Here is a 27,052-nt window from a genome sequence, read left to right as displayed (position 1 = left end):
TTAAAGCTTTTAAACGTGATTCTGCCTGGGAAAACATCATTGATTGGAAGGAATGAAAACATGACGAATGTCTCGCTTGCTTGAATAGATATCGGATCTCCAGTTTGGTTCAAAGGGATGCTGAATGTTTATCTTGTGTACTGCCAAGAATGATGCAAGAAGTAGCTGTCATCTTTGGGTCATCCCTTGAGAGCAGAACATATATATGCTCCCAAATGCTGCCTCTCATTTCTTCAGGAAGAGCCTTAGGAACTGCTTGAAACATTTCCCCTGTTTTAAACCAAGGACAAACTCATTGATTATTTTCATCTTTGGTATTTCACTTCCTTACTTTATTTTGACCCCTCAGACCTTTTTTATTTTTAATCAGAGTTTTTTTTTTCCTTTGGAATGAAGTTACACTTACCATGGGATAACTAAACATCAAACTAAGTGCTTTGATTAATCTCCTGTACAACATGGTTGTGACTCGTCTGGAGTTGGAGCTACGCTACCAAGGCAAGAAGTTACGTGGCGTGACCTGGAAGCTGACTCGATCAGAACATGGTTTCCTACCAGAGAGCTCTTGGCTCATTGGGGCGCAGGTTATCGTACCATACCTCATATCAGGACTTGGAATGGTCTCCGCGGGTATCGTTATGGACCTTATACAAGTAATTATCCAAGAATAATGTGAATAGATGTGTAGAGTTGGGTACCATCGGAAGTATTTTGATTATCGTGTCATGATTGTTGCTCAAGGGCACCACCTTCACGTCATACTTCCCTCTTTCTATAAAGAGGTGATCTTTCGTAGGTTAACCTGAAAGTGGTGTTGTATTGGAGTAGGTGGAATAACTTTTGAATATCAAAGAGATCAAAGAATATTTGAGCAAGCTCCCTACTTCACTAATTTCGATTCCCAGTGCTGAAAAACAAGCAGTGAAATTTGAGACCCAGTCCTGTTAATGGATGTTTGGGAGAAATGGACTGACCTCACTTATAGATTCTGATTGTGGGATGTTGTGGAAAGGTGGGTGGGTATTTGCTTACCGAGTACAGACACGTATTGACAGCTGTTGCTGTGAAGAATAGATAAACGGTCTAGTCGGAGAAAAAGACCTTTTTGTTTTCCTGCCCCTCAGGTATTCACAAGCTTGAATTAGTTCAGACTAATGCTGGCCTTAGTTAAATATAAGATATTTGTCTCAGCTACCTTTTTTGTGACTTGACCTGCTTTCTGAACTCAGTCCGTGTTGTTGAGAGCCTTAAAAGAAAAACCCTGAACTGGTTAAACAAGAAATGCGTGTGTTGTGATTGCACATGTGTGCACAGCTCTGCCGGTTCACTGTTGACAGTGCTTTTTTCTGATTAACAGATGGAGTCTTGTGTTACATCCACCTTTCTGAGCTTTCTAAATCAGATTTAGACCAGAGAGAGAGACGAGAGCCTTGGGATTGCATTGAACAGTTAATTCAATAAGTGGTTTGGAGATGAGAGAGAGAAAAAGAAGGCCAGAGAGGGAGATGACTTTGTATATACACTGCATCTCCCTTGAAATTGTCACAAAGTTCTTTACTTAAAAAGGTAAAAACAAAAGTAAAGGGCTTATGTCATCCAGGTCATAGTAATTTAATGATGAGAGGTGAAACATCTTCAAGAAACTTAAAGAAGGCCAGTCACTTTTCTTTCCAAGCTCCTTAAAAGTAAAAAACCTTGTCACAGTTGAAGTGTTCCTCATCCATTGCTTTGAAGCTGATGGGTAGTAGTTCTGGTTACCTAGGTAACCCTCCAGTGTATTCACTGCCCTGTCATATGTCCATCCCTGGTATTCTGTACTGTTATGGGAATTCCCCTCAGTCATTCTATGTTCAGACTTGGAACGTACCAACTTTGCATCACCAGCATTTTGCAGCATAAATAAAGAATGGTTCAGGGTCACCTGATCCAGACACATAACTGGTATGGCAGTCCATTCTCCCTGCAGCACGGACTACACTGCCCATGAGGCTACATTCTTTAGGGCGATGCCTGTAACACTCTGCCTATTGCCTTCATATTAAATATTTTTTTAATAATATTTTTTTTAAATATTCCTTCACGTCATTATGCGGGCTGCAAGTAGGGGTGACATGGGCCATGAGATTGACACACAGGCATTAGAACCTCTTAATTGGTGTTTTGTTTGGGTTTCCACCGGCGTGGAATTACCAAAAATAGAAAGAGCATAGTCTAACATATGAAACAGGAAAAGACCGCCGTGTAATCCATTCATTTCAACAAATAATAATAATAATAATAATAATACATTTTATTTGAGGGCGCCTTTCAAAAACCCAAGGTCACCTTACAAAAGAACAACATTAATAAAAGAAGCAATAGTCATAAAATAAGTTAAAATTGCAAAGCAGAACTTGACAACAGGTAAAATTAGCACCAAAGCGAATAAGCCAGTTTGAACAGATGTGTTTTGAGCTGTGACTTAAATGCGGGAAGAGAGTCCATATTTCTTATGGCTGGAGGAAGAGAGTTCCAGAGCCGAGGAGCAGAGCGACTGAAGGCTCTGTTCCCCATAGTGGTAAGACGTGCGGACGGAACAGTAAGATGAATAGCAGATGAGGATCGGAGAGGGCGGGAAACACTGGTGATATGGAGCAGGTCACACAAATAGGAAGGAGCAGATTTATGGATATACTTGTACGTGAGAAGTACGATTTTAAAGTTTATCCTGGCTTCTATGGGCAACCAGTGAAGCTGCTGAAGAACTGGGGTAATATGAGCTCTTGACGGAGTTCGAGTTATGACATGAGCTGCAGAATTTTGAAGAAGTTGGAGTTTGTGAAGGGACCTTTTAGGGAGACCAAATAAGAGGGAATTGCAGTAATCAATGCGGGACGTAATAAGACTATGGACAAGGATGGCAGCAGCATGGGAAGGCAAGGCAAGGCAAGGCAAATTTATTTGTATAGCACAATTCAACAACAAGGTGATTCAAAGTGCTTTACAGAGACATTAGAAACAAAAACAAATAAAAAGCATGATTTAAAATTGATTAAAACAAGCAAACAAACAAACTAACTAAACACACACATTTCACACCTGTTCGCGCGATCTGAACCCTTATCGTAAGGGGAGCTACCAGTCCTTCTGTGGACGAGCTACTTTCTATTTTAAATTCCCTGAATTTAAAATACTCTCTAGACCCAGTCTAGACCCAGTTGGGGAGCTACCCAGAGCTCTAATCCCACACCTGTTCGCGCGATCTGAGCCCTTATCGTAAGGGGAGCTACCAGTCCTTCTGTGGACGAGCTACTTTCTATTTTAAATTCCCTGAATTTAAGGGAAGTAAGGAAGGGGCGGAGTTGGTTAATATTACGTAAGTGGAAGTATGCAGACCGGTAACCACATTATGTAATTAATGTGGGACTGGAATGAGAGAGTATTATCAAGTATGACACCCAAACTCTTAACCTGAGGGAAGGGAAGGGTGGGGGAACGTTCAATGTTAATGGGAAAACTTGGGATTTGGTTAAGATAGAGGCTGTGCCAATGAGTAAAACTTCAGTTTTATTACTTAGTTTAAGAAAATTGGAGGAGAACCAGGATCTAATCTCGATAAGACAGTTTGAGAGGGAGGGAGGTGGGAGGGATGAATTGGGGTTAGAAGAAATGTAGAGCTGGGTGTCATCGGCATAACAGTGAAAATGTATATTATATTTTCGGAATATATGACCAAGATGGAGCATGTAAATAATGAATAAAAGGGGCCCTAATACTGAACCCTGGGGCACACCAGCAGAAACAGGATGGAGACTTGAAGAATGGGATTTAAATTGGATAAACTGAGTGCGGTCTGAGAGATAGGAGGTGAACTAGGCAAGGGGGGTATGACTAATGCCAATGGATGCTAACCGGTTCAGGAGAATATTGTGAGAAATGGTATCAAACACCGCACTAAGATCAAGAAGGATGAGGATGGATAGGAGACCAGAATCAGCCGCCATCAGAAGGTCATTAGTAATCCTTAACAAAGCTGTTTCTGTGAAATGATTGGGGCGTAAACCAGATTGAAATTGTTCATAGAGATTATGGTTATTGAGGTGTAAGTGAAGCTGAAAGGCAACAACTTTTTCAAGAATTTTTGAAATAAAGGAGATTTGATATAGGGCGAAGATTATCAAAGTTATTGGGGTCTGCACCAGGCTTTTTGAGAGTTGGAATAACAGAAGCCTTTTTCAGTGATTCAGGAACGATTCCAGTGTTCAGGGAGGAATGGATAATACTGGTTATGAGAGGAGCTAACGAGGGAAGACAGGCTTTAACTAACAGAGTGGGAAGAGGGTCAAGGTGACTGGTGGATGATTTAGATTTTATAATAAGATTAGATACATCAGATTACAAAGTAACTGTAATCTGAATACCACCTTTTTAAACAGTAACTGTAATGTAATACAGTTACTCATATTTTGTATTTTAAATACGTAACGCCGGTACATGTATTCCATTACTCCCCAACACTGCAGATAGTTCATAATAATACCCCCAGAAATACATGTGCAACAGAATCGGTCACAAAAAAACCCACACCTGAGCTTCCTCCTTTTTGTCACTGCGGGCTCTTTAAAAATACAGACTGTACTTTTTAAAATGTCACTATTGTTTTTAAAACCCAGTTTGTCATTAATGGTCACAGTGGTGAGGGGACCAGAAAAACTATAGAGTACAACATTAATAACAAAACATGAGCAACCAGACTTTTAATGTAATGAAGCAAACTTAACACATTACAAATCCCCAGCAAATATTTGGCTTGAGACCTGGCTTGTAATTGGCTAAAAGAAGTGTATTTGTTACACAGAGATACTGTTAGTAAAGGAAAAACCTGTTATTATAGACCGAGCATAAAATACTGAATTCTTCTTGAGTGTAAAATTTTCTGAAAATATCATTTTTGTGTGTCTGAAGTACCTGAATCAGTCAGCGACAGCACCAACATTAGAAAGTCCCTGGAAGTCTACAGTAGCACTGAGCTGGCTTATGTTGGCTTTTGTCCCATCACACTCGCACTCACAGTCAAGCAGCAGTATTATAGCAGAAGTGGGACATGTCCCAAGATAGCCTCTGTGTATGACAGACGTCAGCCAGATTTAGCAATCCAGAACCTGAGAGGAATTGGTATGAATAGAGATGCACTCACACCAGCACACACACTCCTCTACCATTGACAAGACTGACATTCAGTTCTCTTATTCCCTTGTTTGGATCCATTCACCTTCATCACCTGTTCACTATTGTTTAAATAGGTCAGGAGGCAGAAATGATCCAATTGGTTGCAAACACTAGAGAGTGCAGAATATTTAAAAGAGCAATAGTTAGCACGTTCATAATGGTTAAAAAACATTTTAAAATGTGTTCGGGTCGTTCTTGTATGTGACAAACCACTGGCTCTGGTTAACTAAGCTAGCTAACTGGCACACAGTAATCAGTAACTGATGGGTTAATTAATATTTGTGTTCCAGGTGTTGGAAACAGGAGAGATAATGAATTACTGCTCATCAATATGTAGCTCCATTTGTAGGGTTCAGAACATCATGGAAATGATTCATAACCTTTAAGAATGGAAAGGGCATGGTATTTAGATTGACCTGTACCGAAATGACAAAGTGTGAAGAAGGCATGTCATAAACATACTTCATCACTTATGAAACAAGTCAGAGGCAGTGATGGACATGCATAACTTCCAGTGGAACTGGGTTTCTGACATTTGATATGACAGCCAGAGAATTCAGAGGAATATAAAAAAAAAAAAAAGCTCTGCTAGAACAGGGTCAGTCAAATAAAGGTTAAATTCATTCTTATATTAAGTCTTGTCACTGCGCTTTCTTTGTAAATACTGACAACACATATCAAAATCCTGCAATAATAAATCTAATAGGCACTAGGTTATTACTCACAAATCCCGAAACCCCAACATTCAGACAACCCCTTTGATCAAGTACTTGGCAACAGCAGGAAAGAAAAACTCCCTTTTAACAGAAAGAAAACTCTGGCAGAACCAGGCTCAGGGAGGGGCAGACCTCTGCTGGTACCTGTTGGGAGTGAGGAGAAAGAGAAGAGGATAAAGGAAAGAATAGAAAGATATAAGCTATATAAGCATTTTCTAAAAGGAAGGTTTGAAGCCTAATCTTAAAAGTAGAGTAGGTGTCTGTCTCCTGAATCCAAACGAGGAGCTAGTTCCACAGAATCGAGGCCTGAAAGCTGAAATCTCTGCTCTCAGACTGCAGGTTTACTTTTGGTTCTCAGAGTTTCTAAAAGTAGAATTGGAGGAAAAGTGCTGTATTAGAATATTGTGGTACTATAAGTTATTTAAGATGTGATGGGGACCGATTGGTTTGGATGTTGCGTCTGAGAAGAAAGAATTAAAATAAACTTCTGGATATTTTTTGTGCTTATTGTGCTCTGTCCTTTGAACCCAGTCCTCTGTAAAAGCCTCGTACCACAGAGAGACAACCATTCAAGCTTAATCATACTCCTTGCTGCCAATTTAGAATCTGTTGGCTCCATGTAACTCTGAATTCAAGTTGACTTTAGGCTCTGCAAGGTTTATTATAGGAATGCGATCCCCACTATATATATATGAGCTAAAGATTTATAGTTTCATGGTTCCCACACTGTGGCTCCGAGTACATCTGAAGTTTAAAAGCAAGAAAGAGAAATTCTATAACTTCTCTGTTTTCTTCAACATGCCATCCAGGATCAGCTGAGTCAGCTAGTTAAGAAGCTCATGTAGGTGGTTGTACACCTGCATAGGTTATTTCTCCCCTCTGACGGGAGCTATATTTGTTGCAGAAATTAATCTTTTGAAGTTCACACAAGGATGTATTTGCTATAAAACAATAGTCTTCACTGAGCACAAGCTGTTTTTTTAAACATGCTAGCAATAAATAATATATTATATCTAGCTCCTGTTATATTATATTTTATAATTGACTACGTCACCTATTTAACAAAACGTCTTATCAAACTTTTACTGACCTACTTTGTCAGTCCCCTCCACTCTTCCTTCCTTCCCTCCCTACGTGGCTGTCACATCTTCACATCATTCTGCTCTTTGTAGCTGTGTTCTTGTATAATCGCATTTATTTAAAGATCTAAACCATCATGAGGCGGACTCTGTGAACTGCACGTGTTCTAAACCCAGTGAAGCTGCACGGTATGGCGTGGCGGCGAATGCTCAAAGGAGTGGAAACAGAAAGTAGGCTACTGGGTTAGTCTAGAATATCTGATTGTCTTTCGTAATTCCATAAAGAAGTTTAATCAGGTGCAGTTGTTTTTATAATGGGAATATGTCAGGCATAATTAGTAGGAATGTTTGCTTTGGTTTTGTATTTTTTGCACTGCTCTGTAATTGTTTATTCAGTATCTCATTACACAATGTGTGTGTTCCAGCACTGGGAGGTGTTTAAGGTGATCACAGAAGTTTTCATCCTGGTTCCAGCTCTGGTTGGACTCAAAGGAAACCTGGAGATGACCTTGGCTGCTCGCCTCTCTACCGCTGTAAGAAAGTCTAAGGGTTATGTTATAAATTATCTTATGTTATCTGTGGTATGAGCATAAATCGAATTGAACATTTAACCTCATAATCCCCTCATCCTCTAGCTCAGAGTAGCTCCTCAGAAATACAATGCCTCTATAACATCTACAGTGGCTTGCAAAAGTATTCGGCCCCCTTGAACTTTCCCACATTTTGTCACATTACAGCCACAAACATGAATCAATTTTATTGGAATTCCACGTGAAAGGCCAACACAAAGTGGTGGACACGTGAGAAGTGGAATGAAAATCATACATGATTCCAAACATTTTTTACAAATAAATAACTGCAAAGCGGGGTGTGCGTAATTATTCAGCCCCCTGAGTCAATACTTTGTAGAACCACCTTTTGCTGAAATTACAGCTGCCAGTCTTTTAGGGTCTGTCTCTACCAGCTTTGCACATCTAGAGACTGAAATTCTTGCCCATTCTTCTTTGCAAAACAGCTCCAGCTCAGTCAGATTAGATGGACAGCGTTTGTGAACAGCAGTTTTCAGATCTTGCCACAGATTCTCGAGTGGATTTAGATCTGGACTTTGACTGGGCCGTTCTAACACATGGATATGTTTTGTTTTAAACCATTCCATTGTTGCCCTGGCTTTATGTTTAGGGTCGTTGTCCTGCTGGAAGGTGAACCTCCGCCCCAGTCTCAAGTCTTTTGCAGACTCCAAGAGGTTTTCTTCCAAGATTGCCCTGTATTTGGCTCCATCCATCTTCCCATCAACTCTGACCAGCTTCCCTGTCCCTGCTGAAGAGAAGCACCCCCAGAGCATGATGCACCATATTTGACAGTGGGGATGGTGTGTTCAGAGTGATGTGCAGTGTTAGTTTTCTGCCACACAGCGTTTTGCATTTTGGCCAAAAAGTTCCATTTTGGTCTCATCTGACCAGAGCACCTTCTTCCACATGTTTGCTGTGTGCCCCACATGGCTTGTGGCAAACTGCAAACGGGACTTTTTATGGTTTGCTGTTAACAATGGCTTTCTTCTTGCCACTTCCATAAAGGCCAACTTTGTGCAGTGCACGACTAATAGTTGTCCTATGGACAGATTCCCCCACCTGAGCTGTAGATCTCTGCAGCTCGTCCAGAGTCACCATGGGCCTCTTGGCTGCATGTCTGATCAGCGCTCTCCTTGTTCGGCCTGTGAGTTTAGGTGGACGGCCTTGTCTTGGTAGGTTCACAGTTGTGCCATACTCCTTCCATTTCTGAATGATGGCTTGAACAGTGCTCCGTGGGATGTTCAAGGCTTGGGAAATCTTGTAGCCTAAGCCTGCTTTAAATTTCTCAATAACTTTATCCCTGACCTGTCTGGTGTCGAGAATCTGTGGCAAGATCTGACAACTGCTGTTCACAAACGCTGTCCATCTAATCTGACTGAGCTGGAGCTGTTTTGCAAAGAAGAATGGGCAAGGATTTTAGTCTCTAGATGTGCAAAGCTGGTAGAGACAGACCCTAAAAGACTGGCAGCTGTAATTGCAGCAAAAGGTGGTTCTACAAAGTATTGACTCAGGGGGCTGAATAATTACGCACACCCCGCTTTGCAGTTATTTATTTGTAAAAAATGTTCGGAATCATGTATGATTTTCATTCCACTTCTCACGTGTCCACCACTTTGTGTTGGCCTTTCACGTGGAATTCCAATAAAATTGATTCATGTTTGTGGCTGTAATGTGACAAAATGTGGAAAAGTTCAAAGAGGGCCGAATACTTTTGCAAGCCACTGTATATGATTCACCTCAGTATCATAATAAACGAGCATTTCTGAGATTTAGGTAGTGGTGTAAGCTTCAGAAGATGAGCAGAACATTTATTATCAAAATATGTTGTGAATGGTGCCTTTGGAACCATGTAGCTTCTCCCCTAAACTTCTGTGAGACTTCTGTGCCAACAAATGGTACTAATAAAGTGAAGCATAGAAATGTTAGTGCAGTGTGAATGCTGACAGTTGAGTGATTTGAGGTGAATTTTTATGATTGCTGAATCTTTGGTGAAAAAACTGTTGAATGAGCGGAAATACACATAATCATTCACCCGAAAGCCAAAGTGCAGAACTGCTGAAAGCTGTTCACACAGAAGAAGTTTCAAGGTTGGAAAGTAGCTGAATAGCTTTTAAATGTACATTAGAAAAAGAGGTTGAAAAAATCTGAATGGATATTGAAAGCTCATATTCTTTAAATCCCTTGAAAAAAAAAGACTCATTTTAAATGTCTCAACTGAAGAACCGCAAATGAAAAACTAGAATATTTGAAGAATATCTGCTGTGTGTGTGTGTGTGTGTGCGTGTGGTAATGGTGTTGAATTGTGTTTAAAGAAAGATTCGGATCTCAGTACTGTGAATGCTTAATCAGCAGTCACACTAATGAGCTAGCCACAGGAGGAAGTAGATGCCAAATCCAAACAAAGAATCCTTATAACTTATAGATGTTTCCACCCAAAGTCCAGCGCCCTAAGGCTTTACGAACAACGATGAGAGAGAGAGTCAGAGCCATAATCCAGAACATGTTAGATGAGCTGCTACAAGAAAGCTTCAAGCAGCTAAAGACAGAAGTTGGTGAGGTAAAGGAGGAGGAACCATCATGAATGACCCTGCCTAGGATGCACCATGGCTAACATTAAAAAGTCCTATCAATGGCTAGAAAAGGCTATCTTAAAGGACAGCACAGAACAAGTCCCAAGGACCAGATCCATTGAGGCAGGAGTCACACACACAGCTGGACCCAAGTTCCAGATTGTGCAATGTGGACCCAGAGACATCCAACACACAATAGAAGGTTGTAGCCAATTGTAGTGTAGTGATTGGGACAGTGTACAGAAATAATTGTACCATAAATGAAATAAAAGTCCCCAACTCCTGATGGGAGACACCACCAAAGGTGGTTGAGAACAATATGAGTAAGGTCATGTTGGACTTTTGAGTTCTGGATGGACCAGCAGCTCCTGGCGAACGAGATGGATATAGTGATGCTTGACAAGCAGCAGAAGACGGCAGTTGTGATAAATGTGGCAATCCCAGCACACAGCAACAATAGAGGAGTAGAGGGGCTGAAGGAGTTACTGGGGCAGACGTAGAGGGTAAAGTCGAAAGTGGTCCCAGTGGTAATAGGAGCATTAGGAGCTGTAACCCCCCAAACTGGAAGAGTGCTTCCATCAGATTCTTTGCACAACTCAGAGGTTTCTGTCTAGAATAGTGCAGTCCTAGGAACAATGAGACACTGCACAGGACCCTCAAACTCCCAGGCCTCTGGTGGAGAGGCTTTAGAACTGGGGTGTCCAACTCCAGGCCTCAACAGCCGGTGTCCTGCAGGTTTTAGATGTGTCTTTGACCCAACACAGCTGATTTAAATGGCTAAATTACCTCCTCAACATGTCTTGAAGTTCACGAGAGGCCTGGTAATGAGGCCTGGCAGGGTTTAATAAGAATATTTTCTTCTTCCTGCTCCTTTTCACACATGGTTGTAGTGCTTTGTTGATAGAAAGTGTGGTTGGTTTGTTTGATCTGTTTTACCAAGTGTGAAATAAATAAATAAATGAAATGAAATAAAATGAAAACCTGCAGGACAGCGGCCCTTGAGGCCTGGAGTTGGACACCCTTGCTTTAGAAACACACACTTACCAATAGGGCTACGATGGATACATTGGATGATGATATTAAAACATCTACCTTTTCATATTATACTCTATCATTTATGTCATGCTGTTGCAAAACACACTGTTTACTGCAAGATATTTTTCATTGCCTATGAAATTATGCCGCAAATTGGTCTCTGCCAGTCACCAAAAACTACAAGCCTCTTCTGCCATCAACGCAAGTATCATGTGAAAGAGTATGGAGAGAGTTTATGAATAAGAAGCAAAAAGTTGTCAGGTGCTAACAATAAACCACAAACCCAAACGTTAGAACAGGCTGCCATATATATATGTATATGTATATATATATGTATATATATATATATATATATATATATATATATATATATATATATATATATATATATATATATATATCTCTTAACAAAAAACTTTCTTCTTTCAGACCTGTGTTATTTGAGTGAGAGCCTTTGCCTCAACATATGAATCATGACTCCATGTTTGCAGGCTAACACAGGCCAAATGGATGACCCTGATAAACAATGGACCATGGTGTGCAGCAATCTGGCACTTATTCAGGTAAGGTATGCCGGGGAGAAATTTACACCCAAAATATGAAAAGAGTAAATAATGGGCTGGACTGTCACTGTTCAGAAGTTCAGGACTCCTGTCTTCAGTTTGCTCTCTGCATTGTGTTTAAGTACAAACTCACTCCACTTCAGTTTTTTAGGCTAAACGATTCCTGAAGCCATTTTTCGGAGAAAAATGTGCCAAAAAATATTCACTCATAAAAATTGCTGCTTCCAACATCTGTCCGTCAGTGTTCTGAATGTTAAATTCACTATCCTACTGTAGCCGGGGCCTGACGCTGCTGTGCTCTGTCCTGTTTCGGCAGGTCCAGGCCACAGTGGTAGGATTCCTCGCCGCAGTGGCAGCAATTTGTTTAGGGGCGATTTCCAGAGGAGGCATTGAACTGGAACAAGCAGCTGTCCTGTGCGCCAGCAGTATCACCACCGCCTTTGTAGCTGCTCTGTCTTTAGGTAAGTAAGCTGCGGGGATGTTCTTTATTTGGAAATTCGAATAACAGTCAGTTATTCTAGCATATAGTCACCCAAGCATACAGTTTCGTTTAGGGGTCAGGGGTCAAATCGGAAGCTGTAACTAGAAGAACCAGATGAAGCATTCACTCCAGAGTACCAGCTGTACTCGCATTCTTCATGATGTTATGATAGTCAAACTAGACACATAAAAAAGGCACCATCAGTACCTCCTGACAGAGGAACTTTCTGATTGGATGTAAGATACATAGTTCTAAATAGCTCTATATAGCTTTATTATCACTTTGACCTTCAGATCAATCTGTTGAACTTGAGGTCAGAGGTCAAATGTGTCATGATATTTTAATCTTTATACAGGACTTTCTATATGTGGGCAATACACACCACACGTGTAATAATCATAGTTTCTATGCTATAAGGCTTTTTGCCAATTTTCAACCAATAAATAAAGTTGACTTTGAAGACCTCGGTGGATTTAATAGGTTGTTAACATGACCCCACTCCACACTCCCACAAGGTTTTCTCAGAATTCACAAAAAACTTTTCAAGCTGTCATGTTGACAGACAGAACGACACACACCCATGCAGATGCTACCGTTTTTAAGGTCTTAATTTAAGCTGCTAGGTGTGAATGTGATTCGTTGTAACTATAACAAACAATACGTAACAGTTTGACAGTTATACAAGCTAATGTTATTATTCTGACAGTGTTTTAGGGTGGCTTCTCATTGTTGTGAAACAAATTTCAATCAAACAGCTTTCATCTGTGCGCCTGTCCTTATATTACCCGTCTCAGCATGCACTCCCCGAATAATCCATAGTTCATGCTCACCTTAAGTGTTCTGGTGTTAAGCAGGACTGATGCGTGAAGGAACAAAACTGTCCTTGTTTCATTTTCTGCTCTGCAGGGGAAACCTCATCACTGTCTCTCTCTACACTGTCATTTCAGTTTCTCTGTAATTCGTTTTTTTACTCATACCCTTTTGTTTTTCTTTTCTCTTTCCAGGCCAGCTATCACTCTGTGAGACAGGTTGGCGTGTTGACAGTTGTCTTTGTTGATATAGAAAAACGAACAAATTCCAGCTAAAAGCTTCCGTCAGCATTCTGTTGTCTCACAAACATGATGAAAGAAGCTGAATTGGCTCTTTCTTTCTACAGTTGTGTTTTCCCCGTATGTTGATTGAAAGTGTAAGCGTCTCACGTCTTTTGTGTTTCTGTCCCTTCACACTCTGTTGTGCAGGCCTGGTGATGATTGGAGTGATCATCGGCTCGAGGAAAGTGGGAATCAACCCTGACAATGTGGCCACTCCCATTGCTGCGAGTCTGGGGGATTTGATCACCCTGTCCCTGCTGGCTGGGGTCAGCAGCGCGCTCTATGAGTATAAAGGTGAGGAAAAAGCCGAGATGTCAGTAGCAACTATATGATCTCAAGCTCACTGGGTTTCACTAAAGTTCCTGGCTTTTTTTTACTTTTAACTGTGCGTATTTTTCCTTATATTCACAAACCTATGGCTGGATTAAAAATTTCATTTTTCACACAGCTTAGAATTGACCTTTGGAGTATGTCCAGATCAGCATCCAGAATTTACAAAAAAATTTAATAATAATAATAAAATTAGTTTCTAATATTACAGATCACTAGCACTGCTATTGTTAATGTCTGTGTGTGTTTGTTTGGATGTGATGTCCTAGGTGTCGCCCTCTGGTGATCTGTGAAGTATTTGTTTTGTGGCTGTTCGCCTCCTTAGCTCTACCCACTTGTTCTCCTTCATGACCCAGCCTTTGTGCTTGATCTGTTTTGGTTGCATGTTTTCTTTTTTTTCTTTTTTTGTTAATAAATGACATCTCTCAGAAAGTAAATGGGTGTTGTGTTACAAGCCACAGCCTTAACACAGTTTATTGTTTGAGATAACGGTTGTGGCCCCGGAGCTGCGTAGCACGGTGCTTCAAACGAGGCAACACAGGCTTTTTAAATTCATCCCATTGGTGCTGCTACTAAAAATCTTAGATGAGGTGAAATCTTGGACAAGGTCAGAGGTCAGTTTTTCTGATAGTCTTGTGAGTGTAATAACTGAAGAAGGAAATCGCCTAGGTTTTCAAATTTATACCATAGATGCCCTCGGCTGGGAGGCTGAGGGGTAGCACTGGTGGCTGCCAGTGACAAGTGAAAAACAAGTGATACAGGGTATTTTGGTGCCCTTGAAATTTGGAAGGAAAGATTTAACTGACTTTTTTCTGCCAGAAGATGGCAGCAAAAGGCAGATTTTTCCACACACACTGTGAGAATGCACTGTGTATACACAACACACACTGTAGTGTGTGTGCACTGTGTATCAAAATGACACCCTGAGACATTTTGATACACAAAAAAAGGGTGATTATAGATGTGTTCCTCTGCATCTAGTTATTTGGCATATGTGATGTAAATGTACATATGTGTGAAAACCCCGGAGCAACCCTCCCAAGGGTTTAATAAAGTTTTATTTAATCTATTCTAATCTAATAACTTTAATCTCAGCCAAACCGATTTACTCAGGAACAAATAAAAACACTGAAATAAGTCAAACAATAACATTTTTAGGTTATCTAAGTGAGTTATATATCATGTTTAACCTGAGTAGCGAAAGACCGCGGGGGTTTGAAAACGATGTGCTGGGAGTTCGCTGTTCTCGTCGGTTCAGATATTTAAAGTTTACACAGCTACATTCTCGCCTGAAAATATGCTAAAAGTTTATATTGTGACCCAGAAAGTTTTAAATATTACTCTTATTACTCTAAGTAGCTGCCGCCATTGTTGGAAACTGGAATTGGCTGGGCCGCGCTATGAATTCTGGGATATGGTTTTTCAATTCTGTTGTCCGGGTGGAAAATCAGGAGAAATTCGAGAGAGTGGTGGCTCAAGGAGATTTTCGGGAGGAGCATTGAAATTCGGGATTCTCCCGGAAAAATTGAGAGGGTTGTCATGTATGTGTACAGGGGGGATAAAATGCCAGTATCATTTACATCACAGACTTACTGTATATGTAGTATAAAACTGTAAAGCCTTTAATGTTGTGTTGAATAACATTTTTCATACCCATGCAGACATGCCCATAACTGACTGGATTTGTCTCCTTTTTTTCTTTCTTTCTTTGGAGACCTTCAGTATAATGTCTTTGTCTCTCTGTCTCTCTTTTTTTAGACATATGGTACCTGTCACCTATGGTGTGTCTGGTCTTTCTCTGTCTCATCCCGGTCTGGGTGTTGGTGGCCCGACAAAGCCCTCAGATCAGAGAGGTTCTCCGTTCAGGATGGCAGCCCGTAATAGTGGCCATGTCCATTAGCAGGTAGACACTCAAACACTTAATCTAGAATAATAATAAACAGCACTTTATATGCGAATAGATTTGTTTTTTGTGTGTTTATGGCTCTTGCACATATACAGGCCTATTAAAAAGTATTTATTATGACGTATGAAGTCTACTCTTACTTCTCCTATAAGAATTAACAGGCTGCTGCTTAGCCCTATAAAGTGTGAGCAACTTTATAGAGATCTGGATCATTCATGTGTCAAAGTGGAAAGACATTAACAATCATCTGAGAGGAGCTATTGTTGCTGCCCATCAATCTGGGAAATACTATAAGGTCATTTCCACAGCAATTTGATCACTTAACTGCCAATCTTCCCAGAAGTGGAGTGAAGAAGCTGCAAGACCTCAACAAGCAACACATCTTGTCCTGATCTAAAGAAACAGCTGAGCAACAAAATCAATGACATATATCCAGTGGCAGTCTGGAAAGGGTTACAAAGCCATTTCTAAGACTTTGGGACTTTGACAGAATGAAGGTGACTGTGAGAGCCATTGTCCACAAATGGAGGACACTTGGACCAGTGGTGAACTTTCACAGGAGTGGCTGACCTACCAAAGCTAGTGCAATAGACCAACGTCTCATCACGGAGATCACAAAATAACCCGGAACAATATCTAAAGAACCGCTGGTCTTAGTTTAGGTCAGAATTCATGACTCAACAATAAAAAAGACGCTTGACAAAAAGTTCCAGGGAGAAAACCACTGCTGACAAACATGAGCACAAAGGCTCATCTCACATTTGCCATAAACCATCTTGATGATCGCTGAGACTTTTGGAAAAATATACGTTTTGGAAAGTTTGAGTCCCGTTACGATTGGCATAAAACTAACAAAGCATTTAATTAAAAAGAACGGTATACCAAGTGTAGTGTGACGGTCTGGGATTGCTTTGCTGCTTCAGGATTCGGATGACTGAAGCAGCAAAGCAATCCCATGATGGAACCATGAATTCTGCTCTCTACCAGAAAATCCCGAAGAAGAATGTCTGGCCATCAGTTTGTGCCCTGAAGCTCAAGGGCACTCAAATTATACAGCAGGACAATGATCTAAAACACACCAGCAACTCCACTTCGGAATGGCTTAAAAGGACAAAATGAAGGTTTTGGAGTGGTCTAGTGACACAAATCCTAAAAGCAAAAGAAGAGAGAGCCAAAATTCCTCCACAACGATGGGAACGAGTCACTGCCAGTTATCACAAATGCTTCCTTGTAGTTCTCACCGCCAATGGTGGCACAGCTGCTTATTAGAATTAGTGGCTGTTACTTTTGTCTGTAGGGCAGGTAGGTTTGGAGAGCTTTTCATTTAAAAACAGCATCTGTGTTGACTGGGGTTACGTTGGTCTAATAACATTGGTTTGATGATGTGAACTCTGTAAGTGTGACAAATATGGACCAAAACTAAGAAATCATGCATCACGCTGTATGTACAGCATATGAGTACATAGGTTGTATTGCTGTGTTGTGATTGCCTTTGTGTTTGTGCTGTCCAGCTTTGGAGGCCTTATACTGGACAAGACAGTGAGTGATCCCAACTTCGAGGGTATGGCTATCTTCACTCCTGTCATTAATGGTAAGCAGGTCTCTAAAATGAAACGGTGCCACATGTAATTACTTGAACATGTCTGTACAAATGCCTGTGCGGTAGTTGATGACAGTGAGTTTCTGTGTGTCAGCCAGCTCAAAGTTGTAGGAAGTTGAGATCTGTGTCACATGGGTATAGTAATAAAATTTGAAAAAGTGCTGCAGTTAAATCAAATGAGCTTAAAATTTAATGTCAAACTCTCATTTGATTTAGAAATAGTGATAGCTGCTCATGTTCGGGTTTGTTGTGCATGAGCACCACAGTAAGCACAGATTTAACAGCACAGTCCACCTCTCGGGGCACGGCTGAAATATTTCATTTTACCAGGATTTGAGTGCATCTAAAATCCCCATCCAAATACTTTGACTTGATCAAAGGATTTTTCTTTATTGATTTCCTTCCAAGAAAACTGTAAACGCTACTATTTTGTGTGTTTAACAGCTCTGACGTCTGACATTAAAAAGCTGTAAACACGGAAGAAAAATATAAATGTGGTCGGTGGATGACCCATCCAGACTGGCTGGATATCAGTGTTCAGTGTTTTTCTACATAATCCTATTTAATTTGAAAACTGAAGCCATATTTCTCATAATATTAAAATCTTGTCTAAACACAGGAAGCAGGACAAGAACTTTGCTGAAGTAAAATTTTGAATTTGGCAACAATTTTGTTTATATTCACCGCCAAAGCACTAAGAACATATTATGTAATACCAATTGGGGGCATTCAGAACAATCTAAATTACCATGCATGATGACCTCTCCTCAAGTACTTGAGCCTTTTTTTTCCAAGTGGATGTTAATTGCCATTGTGAAATGAACTGAAACCAGCTGCTAGCGGGAAACCAGTCTAAAATCATATGTGATGCTTCGGAAAATGTTCAGCCCTAATGTTAAAGTACACATGATTTGAAGTTAATGGGCTAAAACCTGAAGAACTGCCAAAATGTCCTGTAAATGAAGCCTTAAAACCACTGGAACATTTGAGAAGAACCAACTTTTTCCTTATGCACCAGAGCCGTGATGTAAGGGCATCAAACTGCTTTCGTGCATCTTTTGGAAACTCAATTTCTATGTTTTATTTTGCTTAATCAGAGTTCTTCTTTTACCAAAATATAATCACTTGTACCTAAAATGCAATATTTTGTGATTTAAAAATGGAAAAGAGTGAAGAATAAATCTAGTTTCTCACCTATTTGACCAACTATTGAAAGCGAAGCAGCCAAACAGGGATATGGTTCTAAATTATAGACTGCAGATAAAAGATGGACCTAGCCAGCATGACATCAACTACTGGTTTGTGGACGACTGTTTTAAAGTTTGAAGTTTGGTTTCTTGACTCTAGTTTTTTTTTTTTTATATTTGGAAAAGGGCTTAGCATGTAGGGCTGTGCAATATGAACAAAATCTCATATCCCAATATAAGACATCTATCGTCCGATGACGATATAAATCACAAAAATGTAACATTTTCTGTAAATTCTGTGAATCTCGGGCAGCTCGACTTGCGGGAAGTGTTTCCAGCTGCGCGTCATGTAGCTGGAATCGAGTGTTTTAACAGATGCATGAAACTATACAATTTTAGACATAAGTTGTAACAGCCGCCGTTTTCTTTGTGAGTATTTATTACACGGCGTGCTGCGGGGAAAAGCCTGTTCTAACGTTTGAGTCTAAGGTTTATTTTTTAGCACCTGGCGGCTCTTTTTTACTTCTCATCCGTAAATAATCTGCTCTTTCAGTTTATTTTGAAAAGTCTCAACAGGATCTTGAGCTTTATTGTGAAAGGTTTATGTGAAACATAAACAAGCAGACACGCGATGGTGTTACCGTCGTTGTTGCTAATGACAACGCATAAAAACAGGCGCTTGTCTGTCCGTAGTGTGGTTATATTAAAAGAGAAAAAGAGAACTTTAAGAAATTAATATAGCCACTACAGTGACCATCAAAACAATGAAAAAATATTACCGTAAACAGTTTATTTTCCGACACCACGAAACAAACGATAGCGTAAAATGAAACGATAGATGTTTTTATATCGTCACCCGATATATATCGTTATATCGAACAGCCCTACTAACATGCTAGGTCATCAGCTAACCATTTGGGAAGACCTAGCAGGCACTTGGTACCGTATAACTGCCTACAGTATAAATATTGTTTGTTTTATTTCGTTTTTTTATACCTGGCTATAAACATATTATTTCTGCTTTAAAATCAACCATTTTAACATCAGTGTTGGAGCTTGCCATAACTGGACAGGAACTACAGTTTCTTCATTCCCATATTGTTTGACTTAATACTATTATCTTACAATAAAATAAAATAAATGCTCTTTTGATGGGACTACTAGCTTCTACTTAGGTCGTTTACTTTTGAGGATGCTGACTTTATCTACATCACCTTTGCTGTTGTGTCAAATAAGAAGAGAATAAGAAGAACCAACTGTCAGAGTAGCTACAATCACAAACAAAACAGCCACAGACAAAATTTGAAAAGGTCGAGCGTTGCAACAGCAGCTAAGTAGACTTCGCAAACTATTTGTGGTTGATTCGATTGTGCCATTATAATGATGCAAATACATGAGTAATAAGATGCAGCAAGTCAAGCTACTCTTTTAGAGGCAAGCATAAAAAACAAACAAAAATTTAAAAATGAAGCTAAAAACTGCAGTTCATCTAGTGGCCACTTGGTGTTGGTTCCCAAAGCCAATCGGTTCCCATAGTACCCATGTGTCCAACTTACCAGCATTAAAAAGCATCCCAAAAATCATTAGAAAATCTCCTCAGATCAATAAAAAAACAGGATTTACAGTACAGGAATGTCCAGCTTCTGAAATGTATGTTTCTTTAAGATGTTAATACTTGGTTGGGAGCTCCATCACCACAAATTACTGCATAAATGTAGCGTGGCACGGAGGCAGTCAGCATGTGGAACTGCTGAGGTGTTATTTTGACAGCAGCCTTCAGCTCTGCCTGCGTGTTTTTCATCTTCCTCTTCACAATACCTTCAAGATTCTTTTAGAGTTTAGGTGAGGTGAGTTGGCAGGACAGTAATAACATGGTCAGTGAACCATTTGGTAGCAGTTTTAACACTGTTCATCCTCTCCTGGAGGATGTGAATGATCGTCATCCGGGTAACCATTAAATCAGAAGTTTGCCAAATGATTGCGGCTGTATGTGCTAAACAAGGGTGAGAGATGTAAGGTGTTTATGCTGTTTGAATAGTAATTTATTGACATACTTAAATCTGAGATACTGGATTCCTGCTTTTCATGAGCTATTAAAAGAAAAAGGTGAAATATTTCTGTTTATGTGCACTGAATCTGTAAAATATACATTTTTTGAGACGCAGTAGTACAGTGTGTACCATAAACCTGTCAAATAAACATAAGGACGAGCAGAGAGATCGTCACACTGTGCTTATAGAGACCTGATCGTCATCTTTAATGTGTGTCAAACTTATGCCTTAATGAAAACTGCATCATGACATAGAGAAGAGGAAGCAAAAAAGAAGCAGCCCTAAGGCCGAGTGGTTTGGCTGTGAGGTGATGCGTGCAGAGAGCCGATGAGTATAGGAGAGAAGTCAATGTAAACCACTAATGATGCACAGCCAGTGTGCTGGCACAGCTCATAGGGCCTTGAATAACCACAGATCCTCCCTGTCACTGTTTCTCATTTTGATTCTGCCCATCCTCTGGCTGTTTCATAATTCGTACGCTCTTTGCGCCACGCTTATAATTTCTAAATTTCCCATCTGGTTTAAATTTCCTATTCTGGCTTGCAAAATATAACCAGCATTATGTTTTCCTCACAAAACACCCCTCTCCCTATCCTAATGGCAACTGTGCCTCTCTTTTTTTTTTTGTTTGGTTTTGTTTTTTGTGGGGCTAAGTACTTGGAAGGGTGCTTGACATAACCGAGTTGTCACAGATATCACTGTCAACACCAGATGAAAATGGACTGTGAAAAGCAGCGGGATCTGCAAAAGCTGTCCTTGATTGTGTCGAAATGCGACTTTGAAGAGGCGAACAAATTCATTTCACCCAGCATCTTATCTTCCAGTTTGATTGTGTAACCCACCTGGAGCACATTAGAAATCAGAAAATGGCTCATCAAACAGTTCATGCTCAACCAGTATTGACACAATATTTATGCCAGAATTTGTCCCATTCTGATTTTTACCGACAGTTTTATTTGTGTGGCGTTCCACGTGCATGTGCGACTAGTCTCCACACTTTGCAGTGCTCTTTTGTACTCATCTCTCTTATGTTTCAGTTACTGTGACTCGAGTGGTCAGGCTTTAGCGTTGCTCTGGCTCGCGTCTCTCTGCAGACCCTGTCCGGATCACAGCTGTGCCAAGAGTGTGTCATTATTTGGCCTAATTTGTGTGCCGGCAGCAATAAATGAGATTAAGCGTCACTAAAGCTGTGTTTACTGTTCTTTGTGGGAGAGAACTTTGGTAACCACCCTGTAGTTTCTCTTGCTTTGTTTACATCATCTTTGACTCAGCTCGTTCATCCTCTTGCCTTCTCTTCCCATGCATAGGAGTGGGTGGCAACTTGGTAGCCATCCAGGCCAGCAGGATCTCTACCTATCTGCACTTTTGGAGCATCCCAGGGGTGCTACCCTACAAGATGAGGCAGCACTGGCCCAATCCCTGCATCACCTTCTTCTCCTCAGGTAATGCTGCCATGCGGTGGAAGCTCTCTAAACCAGAAATTTAAACGATTTAAGGAAACTGACTTTAAATGTCCTAACAGGCATTGGTAAAAAACAAATTCTACTAATGAGGGGCTGGAATCAAGCATTCTAGACACAGAATCAGCCCACCCCAACCTGCCTGAACCCCAGGAAGAGCCAGCCTCTTCACGAAATCCAAACCCAAGAGCTACAGCCCTAGGGCCACCCAACAGGCCCCGCCACACCATAGTTTTAAACTCACTGTCTCACCACCATCATCGTCATTTTCAGCCAGAGACAAACGGCCAGCTCGTGTGAATGTGGGGCTTGATCTATTAGCTGACTGCAAATAAGACTTCCAATAATGCTGATGTCAATCAGAGTCTGCAGAATGTGTAAAAAGTCAGCTGTTGATGTCAGATTAACTATAAGTGGTGACAATATTGACAATGTGGAGCTTGTAAAATAACTCATATTATGTTACATCATACAATCACAGTAAAGTTTAGACTAGAAGTTGGAGTCAAAAGATTGGTGATACAGATCAGTGGTTGATAACAAAAGGCACTATTTTCTTACATTTTCTGTCTCCCAGGGGTCAACTCAAAGTCAGCACGGGTGCTGTTGATGCTCGTTATACCCGGTCACCTGGTCTTCCTTTACGCCATCTCTCTGCTACAAGGAGAGGAGGCACCTATCACCATAGCCTTCACTGTCTGCTACCTGTGTGCTGCTCTGATACAGGTACACTGATTCAGCCCCATGCCACATACACTGTAAGAAATCATTTGGGTTTTCCTGATGATGGTAGCCAAGACTGAGCGGTTTCTCATGAACTCGTTGGCTCTCAGCTGACCCTCAAGTTTCCAATGACAGTCTGACAGAGACTGTGAAAACCAGTCATCAGAAGGTACATTATAGACTTAGACTTTGTACAGTCTGATCAAAATGGCCGCAACCACCTGTTACCAAAGTGTGAAATGACCTGTACCAGGTGTGTGTTTGAGCAGCTCACTGGGATAAAGAGTTGCTCCAGGATAGAGCAGAAAGTCCAGCGCAATCCCCAGCATAACATCATCTATCTTGTGTTTGGAAAGTCTGTGTTACTGAACAGAATTCTGTGTTTTGTCCTTTGATACCAAGTCAATAATAGTTTGGCACTCTCGGTAATCTCCTGGAGGTTCCAGATGTCAGATTTCCTAACAGCCCAAGCCCAGAAAAGTTGATTCCATTTCTAGGAAGCTTCATAGGACACTGCCACGGATCACAGATTTTTCAGCTGATAATCAAATACTTAATACAATCAATATAGACCATGTAACCATTTAACCATCACTTTTAGATATACATTCTAATCATCTGCTCCAACTATTCATCCACTAGGTTTTATTTTTTCCTCTCCAACAGCTGTTTGTTCTTTCTTTCTTTTTTATAAACAACTGTTAGAAAGCTGTTTACTTTTAGTTGTTTTAAACCACTTATCTTATTTATTTAAAGTCAGCTCTACTTCTACCACTTTAGGCATTAGTCACACCGGCCTAGAGACCGGTTGAAAACCCCGTCGCTCCCTCAGGTCGGTTTCAGGGGAAAATGCACGTTCTCCCACTGACTGGTGCGTGATCACCTGAGGTTGCTGGTTCAAATCTGTCTCAGAGAGTGTGGTGCACCAAAAATGTCCTGTTGCTTACTTTGGTCACTAGCACATTGCTGCGGTCGCCCAGTGTGCACGCTTGTAAATGCCGCACATGTTTAGATGCCAGACAGTTGGTAACTAATCACAGAATGATACTGAAACTTAAAGTGTGCCACAAACTGGAAACAGAGAGCATTCACTATCAAAGTTAGAGCTGCGTCTTACAGTTTTTTCTGAATGCTTAAACCCTAACTGTGATTCCTGTAGCACAATCTCTAAAACTATTCAGACTTATAGCAAAACCACTCACTGAGTTTGCAAAACTAAAAGCACAAAAACTGCTTTGCACTCAGTTTGCAATTTTGTAACACACACTTTGCAAAACTGTAGGCACAATTCACTGCACAACACTCAATTACCAAATTTCCAACACACTCCTAGCAAAAGTATACACATGTATGGCTATCATTAACACTAATTTGCCAACTGTCTGGCACACTTTCACATGTGAAAACTTTTTTAAATAATTAGTTCACTTTGCAATCAGCCTAAGCACTATAATACAGGTAAGCTGTGTGTGCGGAGTACAATGGAGGGAGCAGAAAGAGTGAGAAGTAGAGGAGGCCGAGGAAGAGGACGTGGAGGTGAAGAAGTAGGATGAAGAGGACGACAAGGACAAGGAGGAGCAAGAGGAAGACGAGGAGGGGGGAGAGGAAGGGTAGGAAGAGTAAGAAATAGAATTGCTGATGACATCAGAGCTACAATAGTGGACCATGTAATCAACCGTGGAATGACCCTGAGGGTAGCTGGCCAACGGGTCCAGCCTAACTCGAGTCGCTACACTGTAGCAAGTACCATAAGGACATCTTGAAATGAGAATCGGTTAGTACAGTCACTTCGCACAAAGATTTGTAGCACTGCCATATGCCAATGAGAAACACACCAATACCACTGATGTAAAAATACTGAAATTGTTACTTTACAGAATTGCTAGATGACCAGATGCTGGGGCAGAGGAAGCATGTTCACTGCAGACCAAGTAACCCATATAGTCATTATGGCGATTGCAAATAATCCTATACTTGGAAATAAACACTTGTGTTTGTTTTGATGTACTTGAAGTTTGGATCCCTCTATGCTTATGGATCTATGACAGAAGTATGAGCTCAAACTGACATAGCCTACCTTGTGCACAGAGAAAGCAAAAGCCAGATGTGTTTTGTATTCATACCATCAGTGTGCAGTTGGCGCATTGTGTGCTTAGTAGATGATGGCTTGTGTGTACTGTTTGATACGGAAAGACCATTTTTACGAAGGTGTGAAGAGTTAATCTAGCTGTGTTTGCTTTTGCAAGAGAACTACAATGTTTTGATGATTGGGTGACAGGTTTTCTTATTTGTGTGAAGAGTTTTGCAAAATTAGCCAATAGTTACAAAAAATGTGCTTAAGCAATCAGAAAAAACTAAGCTGCATCTGAACTAGAAGCAAAGCGCCAAACAGAGACCACAGATGGAGAATGACATTGGGCAACTAAAAGGAACTACGCATGACATAAGCGTTAGTGATGGGAAGTGATCAGGACCTGAGATACACTTTTCACAAGTTCCAGGGAAGCACTGATTGGCATATAACTTGATAGTAAATGGTTTAGAGGACCACCTAGGCAACTGGATCACTAACTGATTATTCAGTTACTTTCTGTTCCAGCAGTTGATGATGTGCAGTTAAAAATCTCATTTAATTACCTCAAACCATTTTTTTTTGTCCAACAGCTTGAGCTAACATTTAATACTTGAACCATTGTTTATTCTCTTAATCTTAATAATGTTACAGTTACTATTTAAATCATTTGCTTTACTATTCGCTGACATTTCCTCATTTCAACCATTGTTTTAGGGACAGATTTAACCATACTTTAACTATTAGCCATTTTTACAACTTTCCCTTAACCTTTAGAAAAGTCTAAGAAAAGCCTCTGGACTTCTTTAAATTCTTCAAGAAGCTTTTCTTTCCAAGCTCCTTAGACTGACCTGGATGACTGAGAACCTTCACAGACAACCTTTAGAAAACTATTCAAATTCCCCATCATTTTATTTTCAGTTGCTAAATATTACTATACTGTTACAACAGGTCTTTCAGTTTCGACAGTTGGGCCATTACATTCACCAACTTCATTCCTTTAGCCATACTTTCAACCGCCCATCTTTTCCTTTTAGCTGTTTAAATCATGTATATCATTAGATTATTTGTCCATTACTGGCAGCTAATAGTTAGAAAAGAAGCTAACTTTACAAGTACTCATTTTGACACTCACAGCCCAGTTGTCTTCTCTCTTCAGGTGGCTATCCTCCTTTATGTTGCTGACCTAATTGTCCGTTTGATGTGGAGACGGAGTCTGGACCCTGACAACTTCTCCATCCCGTACCTGACTGCCCTGGGAGACCTGCTCGGCACTGGTTTCCTGGCTCTCTGTTTCCGCTGCGTGTCAGTGGTTCAAAGCCTGGGTCTATAAACTGATTTTTTTTTCCATTAAGAACTGAACTCTTAGCCTGCCACCATCGTATTGAACCCGATTTTTGTTACATTAACAAAAATGCTTTTGATTGGACAATAAAGCATTTTTGGATCTTTCCCACTGCGCCTGAGAAATCCGTATTTGTCACAATTCAAACCTTTACACTGATGGGAGGTACAGCACTGGTGACATCCACCCATTTACATCCATTCATCTGGATAGGTTATTCTGCTTGGACACATCCACTTTAAGCCTAGCAACCAATCAATCTTTTTTTTTTTTTTTGCCTAGCCAAAATGATGTCCTTCATTTTGAATTAATGTTGACTATGATTCCTCTGTTTCTTGGTCCTTATGTGGTTACCCTGTGTGGAATATGTAGCAACTTATCATAGTGGCATGACAGCAAGGTTTTGTTTTGTCTTTTTAAATCTAAGGGATAGAACAGACTTAAAGCAGCCCGTCTTTGGGTGCACTGCACTATGCATTGATTTTGGAGGATGGAGAAGATGATATATGTCACCGTATAAATGACATATGTCATACACTAACTCAGCAGTCCCCAACCCCCGGGCCACCGACTGGAATCGTTCGGTACGGGCCACGTGAGTTGAGGCTCAGGTGTGAAATGTATCGTTAACTCAGTGTCCCTGGGTCTTTTCCCATGTTTTAATTGTGAGACTTATTTTCAAAGAAATATTTATGCGTTACCATAGCGACCAGAGAGCATTAAGGGGCAGAGAAGAGGATGTTACTCTCAATGTTGTTGGCCCATTTCAGAAGGATGCTGCTAATAAAGTTACACAATTACACAGTGAATTCGCGTTTATTATTATACTTACAAAATACCACGGTTTTTGTCTTGGTCATATTATTTTATTTTGTTGTATTTATCTGCGACACCTTAAAGGCCGATCCGTGAAAACCTTGTCTGACACTAAACGGGTCCGTGGCACCAAAAAGGTTGGGGACTGCTGCACTAACTGGAATATAAAATAATGGGGAATGTTCTCATGATAATCTTCTTATCTCTATCATAATCCACAGAATGTACTTTATAAGGATTCTAACAATCAA

At 40.5% G+C, this 27,052-nt stretch overlaps 1 protein-coding gene across 1 annotated transcript in view; it reads left to right on the top strand.

Moving 5' to 3' along the window:
* Positions 1-26,794, top strand: part of LOC146684462 (solute carrier family 41 member 1-like) — a 35,631-nt gene extending 8,837 nt beyond the window's left edge. The window contains exons 3-11 of the mRNA XM_085442808.1: positions 7,429-7,536; positions 11,669-11,740; positions 12,057-12,201; positions 13,460-13,606; positions 15,401-15,545; positions 17,060-17,139; positions 21,694-21,828; positions 22,424-22,572; positions 25,800-26,794. Coding sequence (XP_085298934.1) covers positions 7,429-7,536; positions 11,669-11,740; positions 12,057-12,201; positions 13,460-13,606; positions 15,401-15,545; positions 17,060-17,139; positions 21,694-21,828; positions 22,424-22,572; positions 25,800-25,973 — 1,155 coding nt within the window. The 3' untranslated portion in view covers positions 25,974-26,794. The remainder of the gene's footprint in view (positions 1-7,428; positions 7,537-11,668; positions 11,741-12,056; positions 12,202-13,459; positions 13,607-15,400; positions 15,546-17,059; positions 17,140-21,693; positions 21,829-22,423; positions 22,573-25,799) is intronic.
* The last annotated feature ends 258 nt before the right edge of the window (positions 26,795-27,052 follow it).

Source organism: Copadichromis virginalis, linkage group LG20, assembly GCF_057382275.1.
Source record: "Copadichromis virginalis isolate Kocher_CV1m ecotype Utaka linkage group LG20, C_Virginalis_male_GT1.1, whole genome shotgun sequence".
NCBI classification, from domain to species: Eukaryota; Metazoa; Chordata; class Actinopteri; order Cichliformes; family Cichlidae; genus Copadichromis; species Copadichromis virginalis.
Note: the sequence above shows the minus strand (reverse complement) of the source record. Positions and strands in the feature narration are given on the sequence as shown.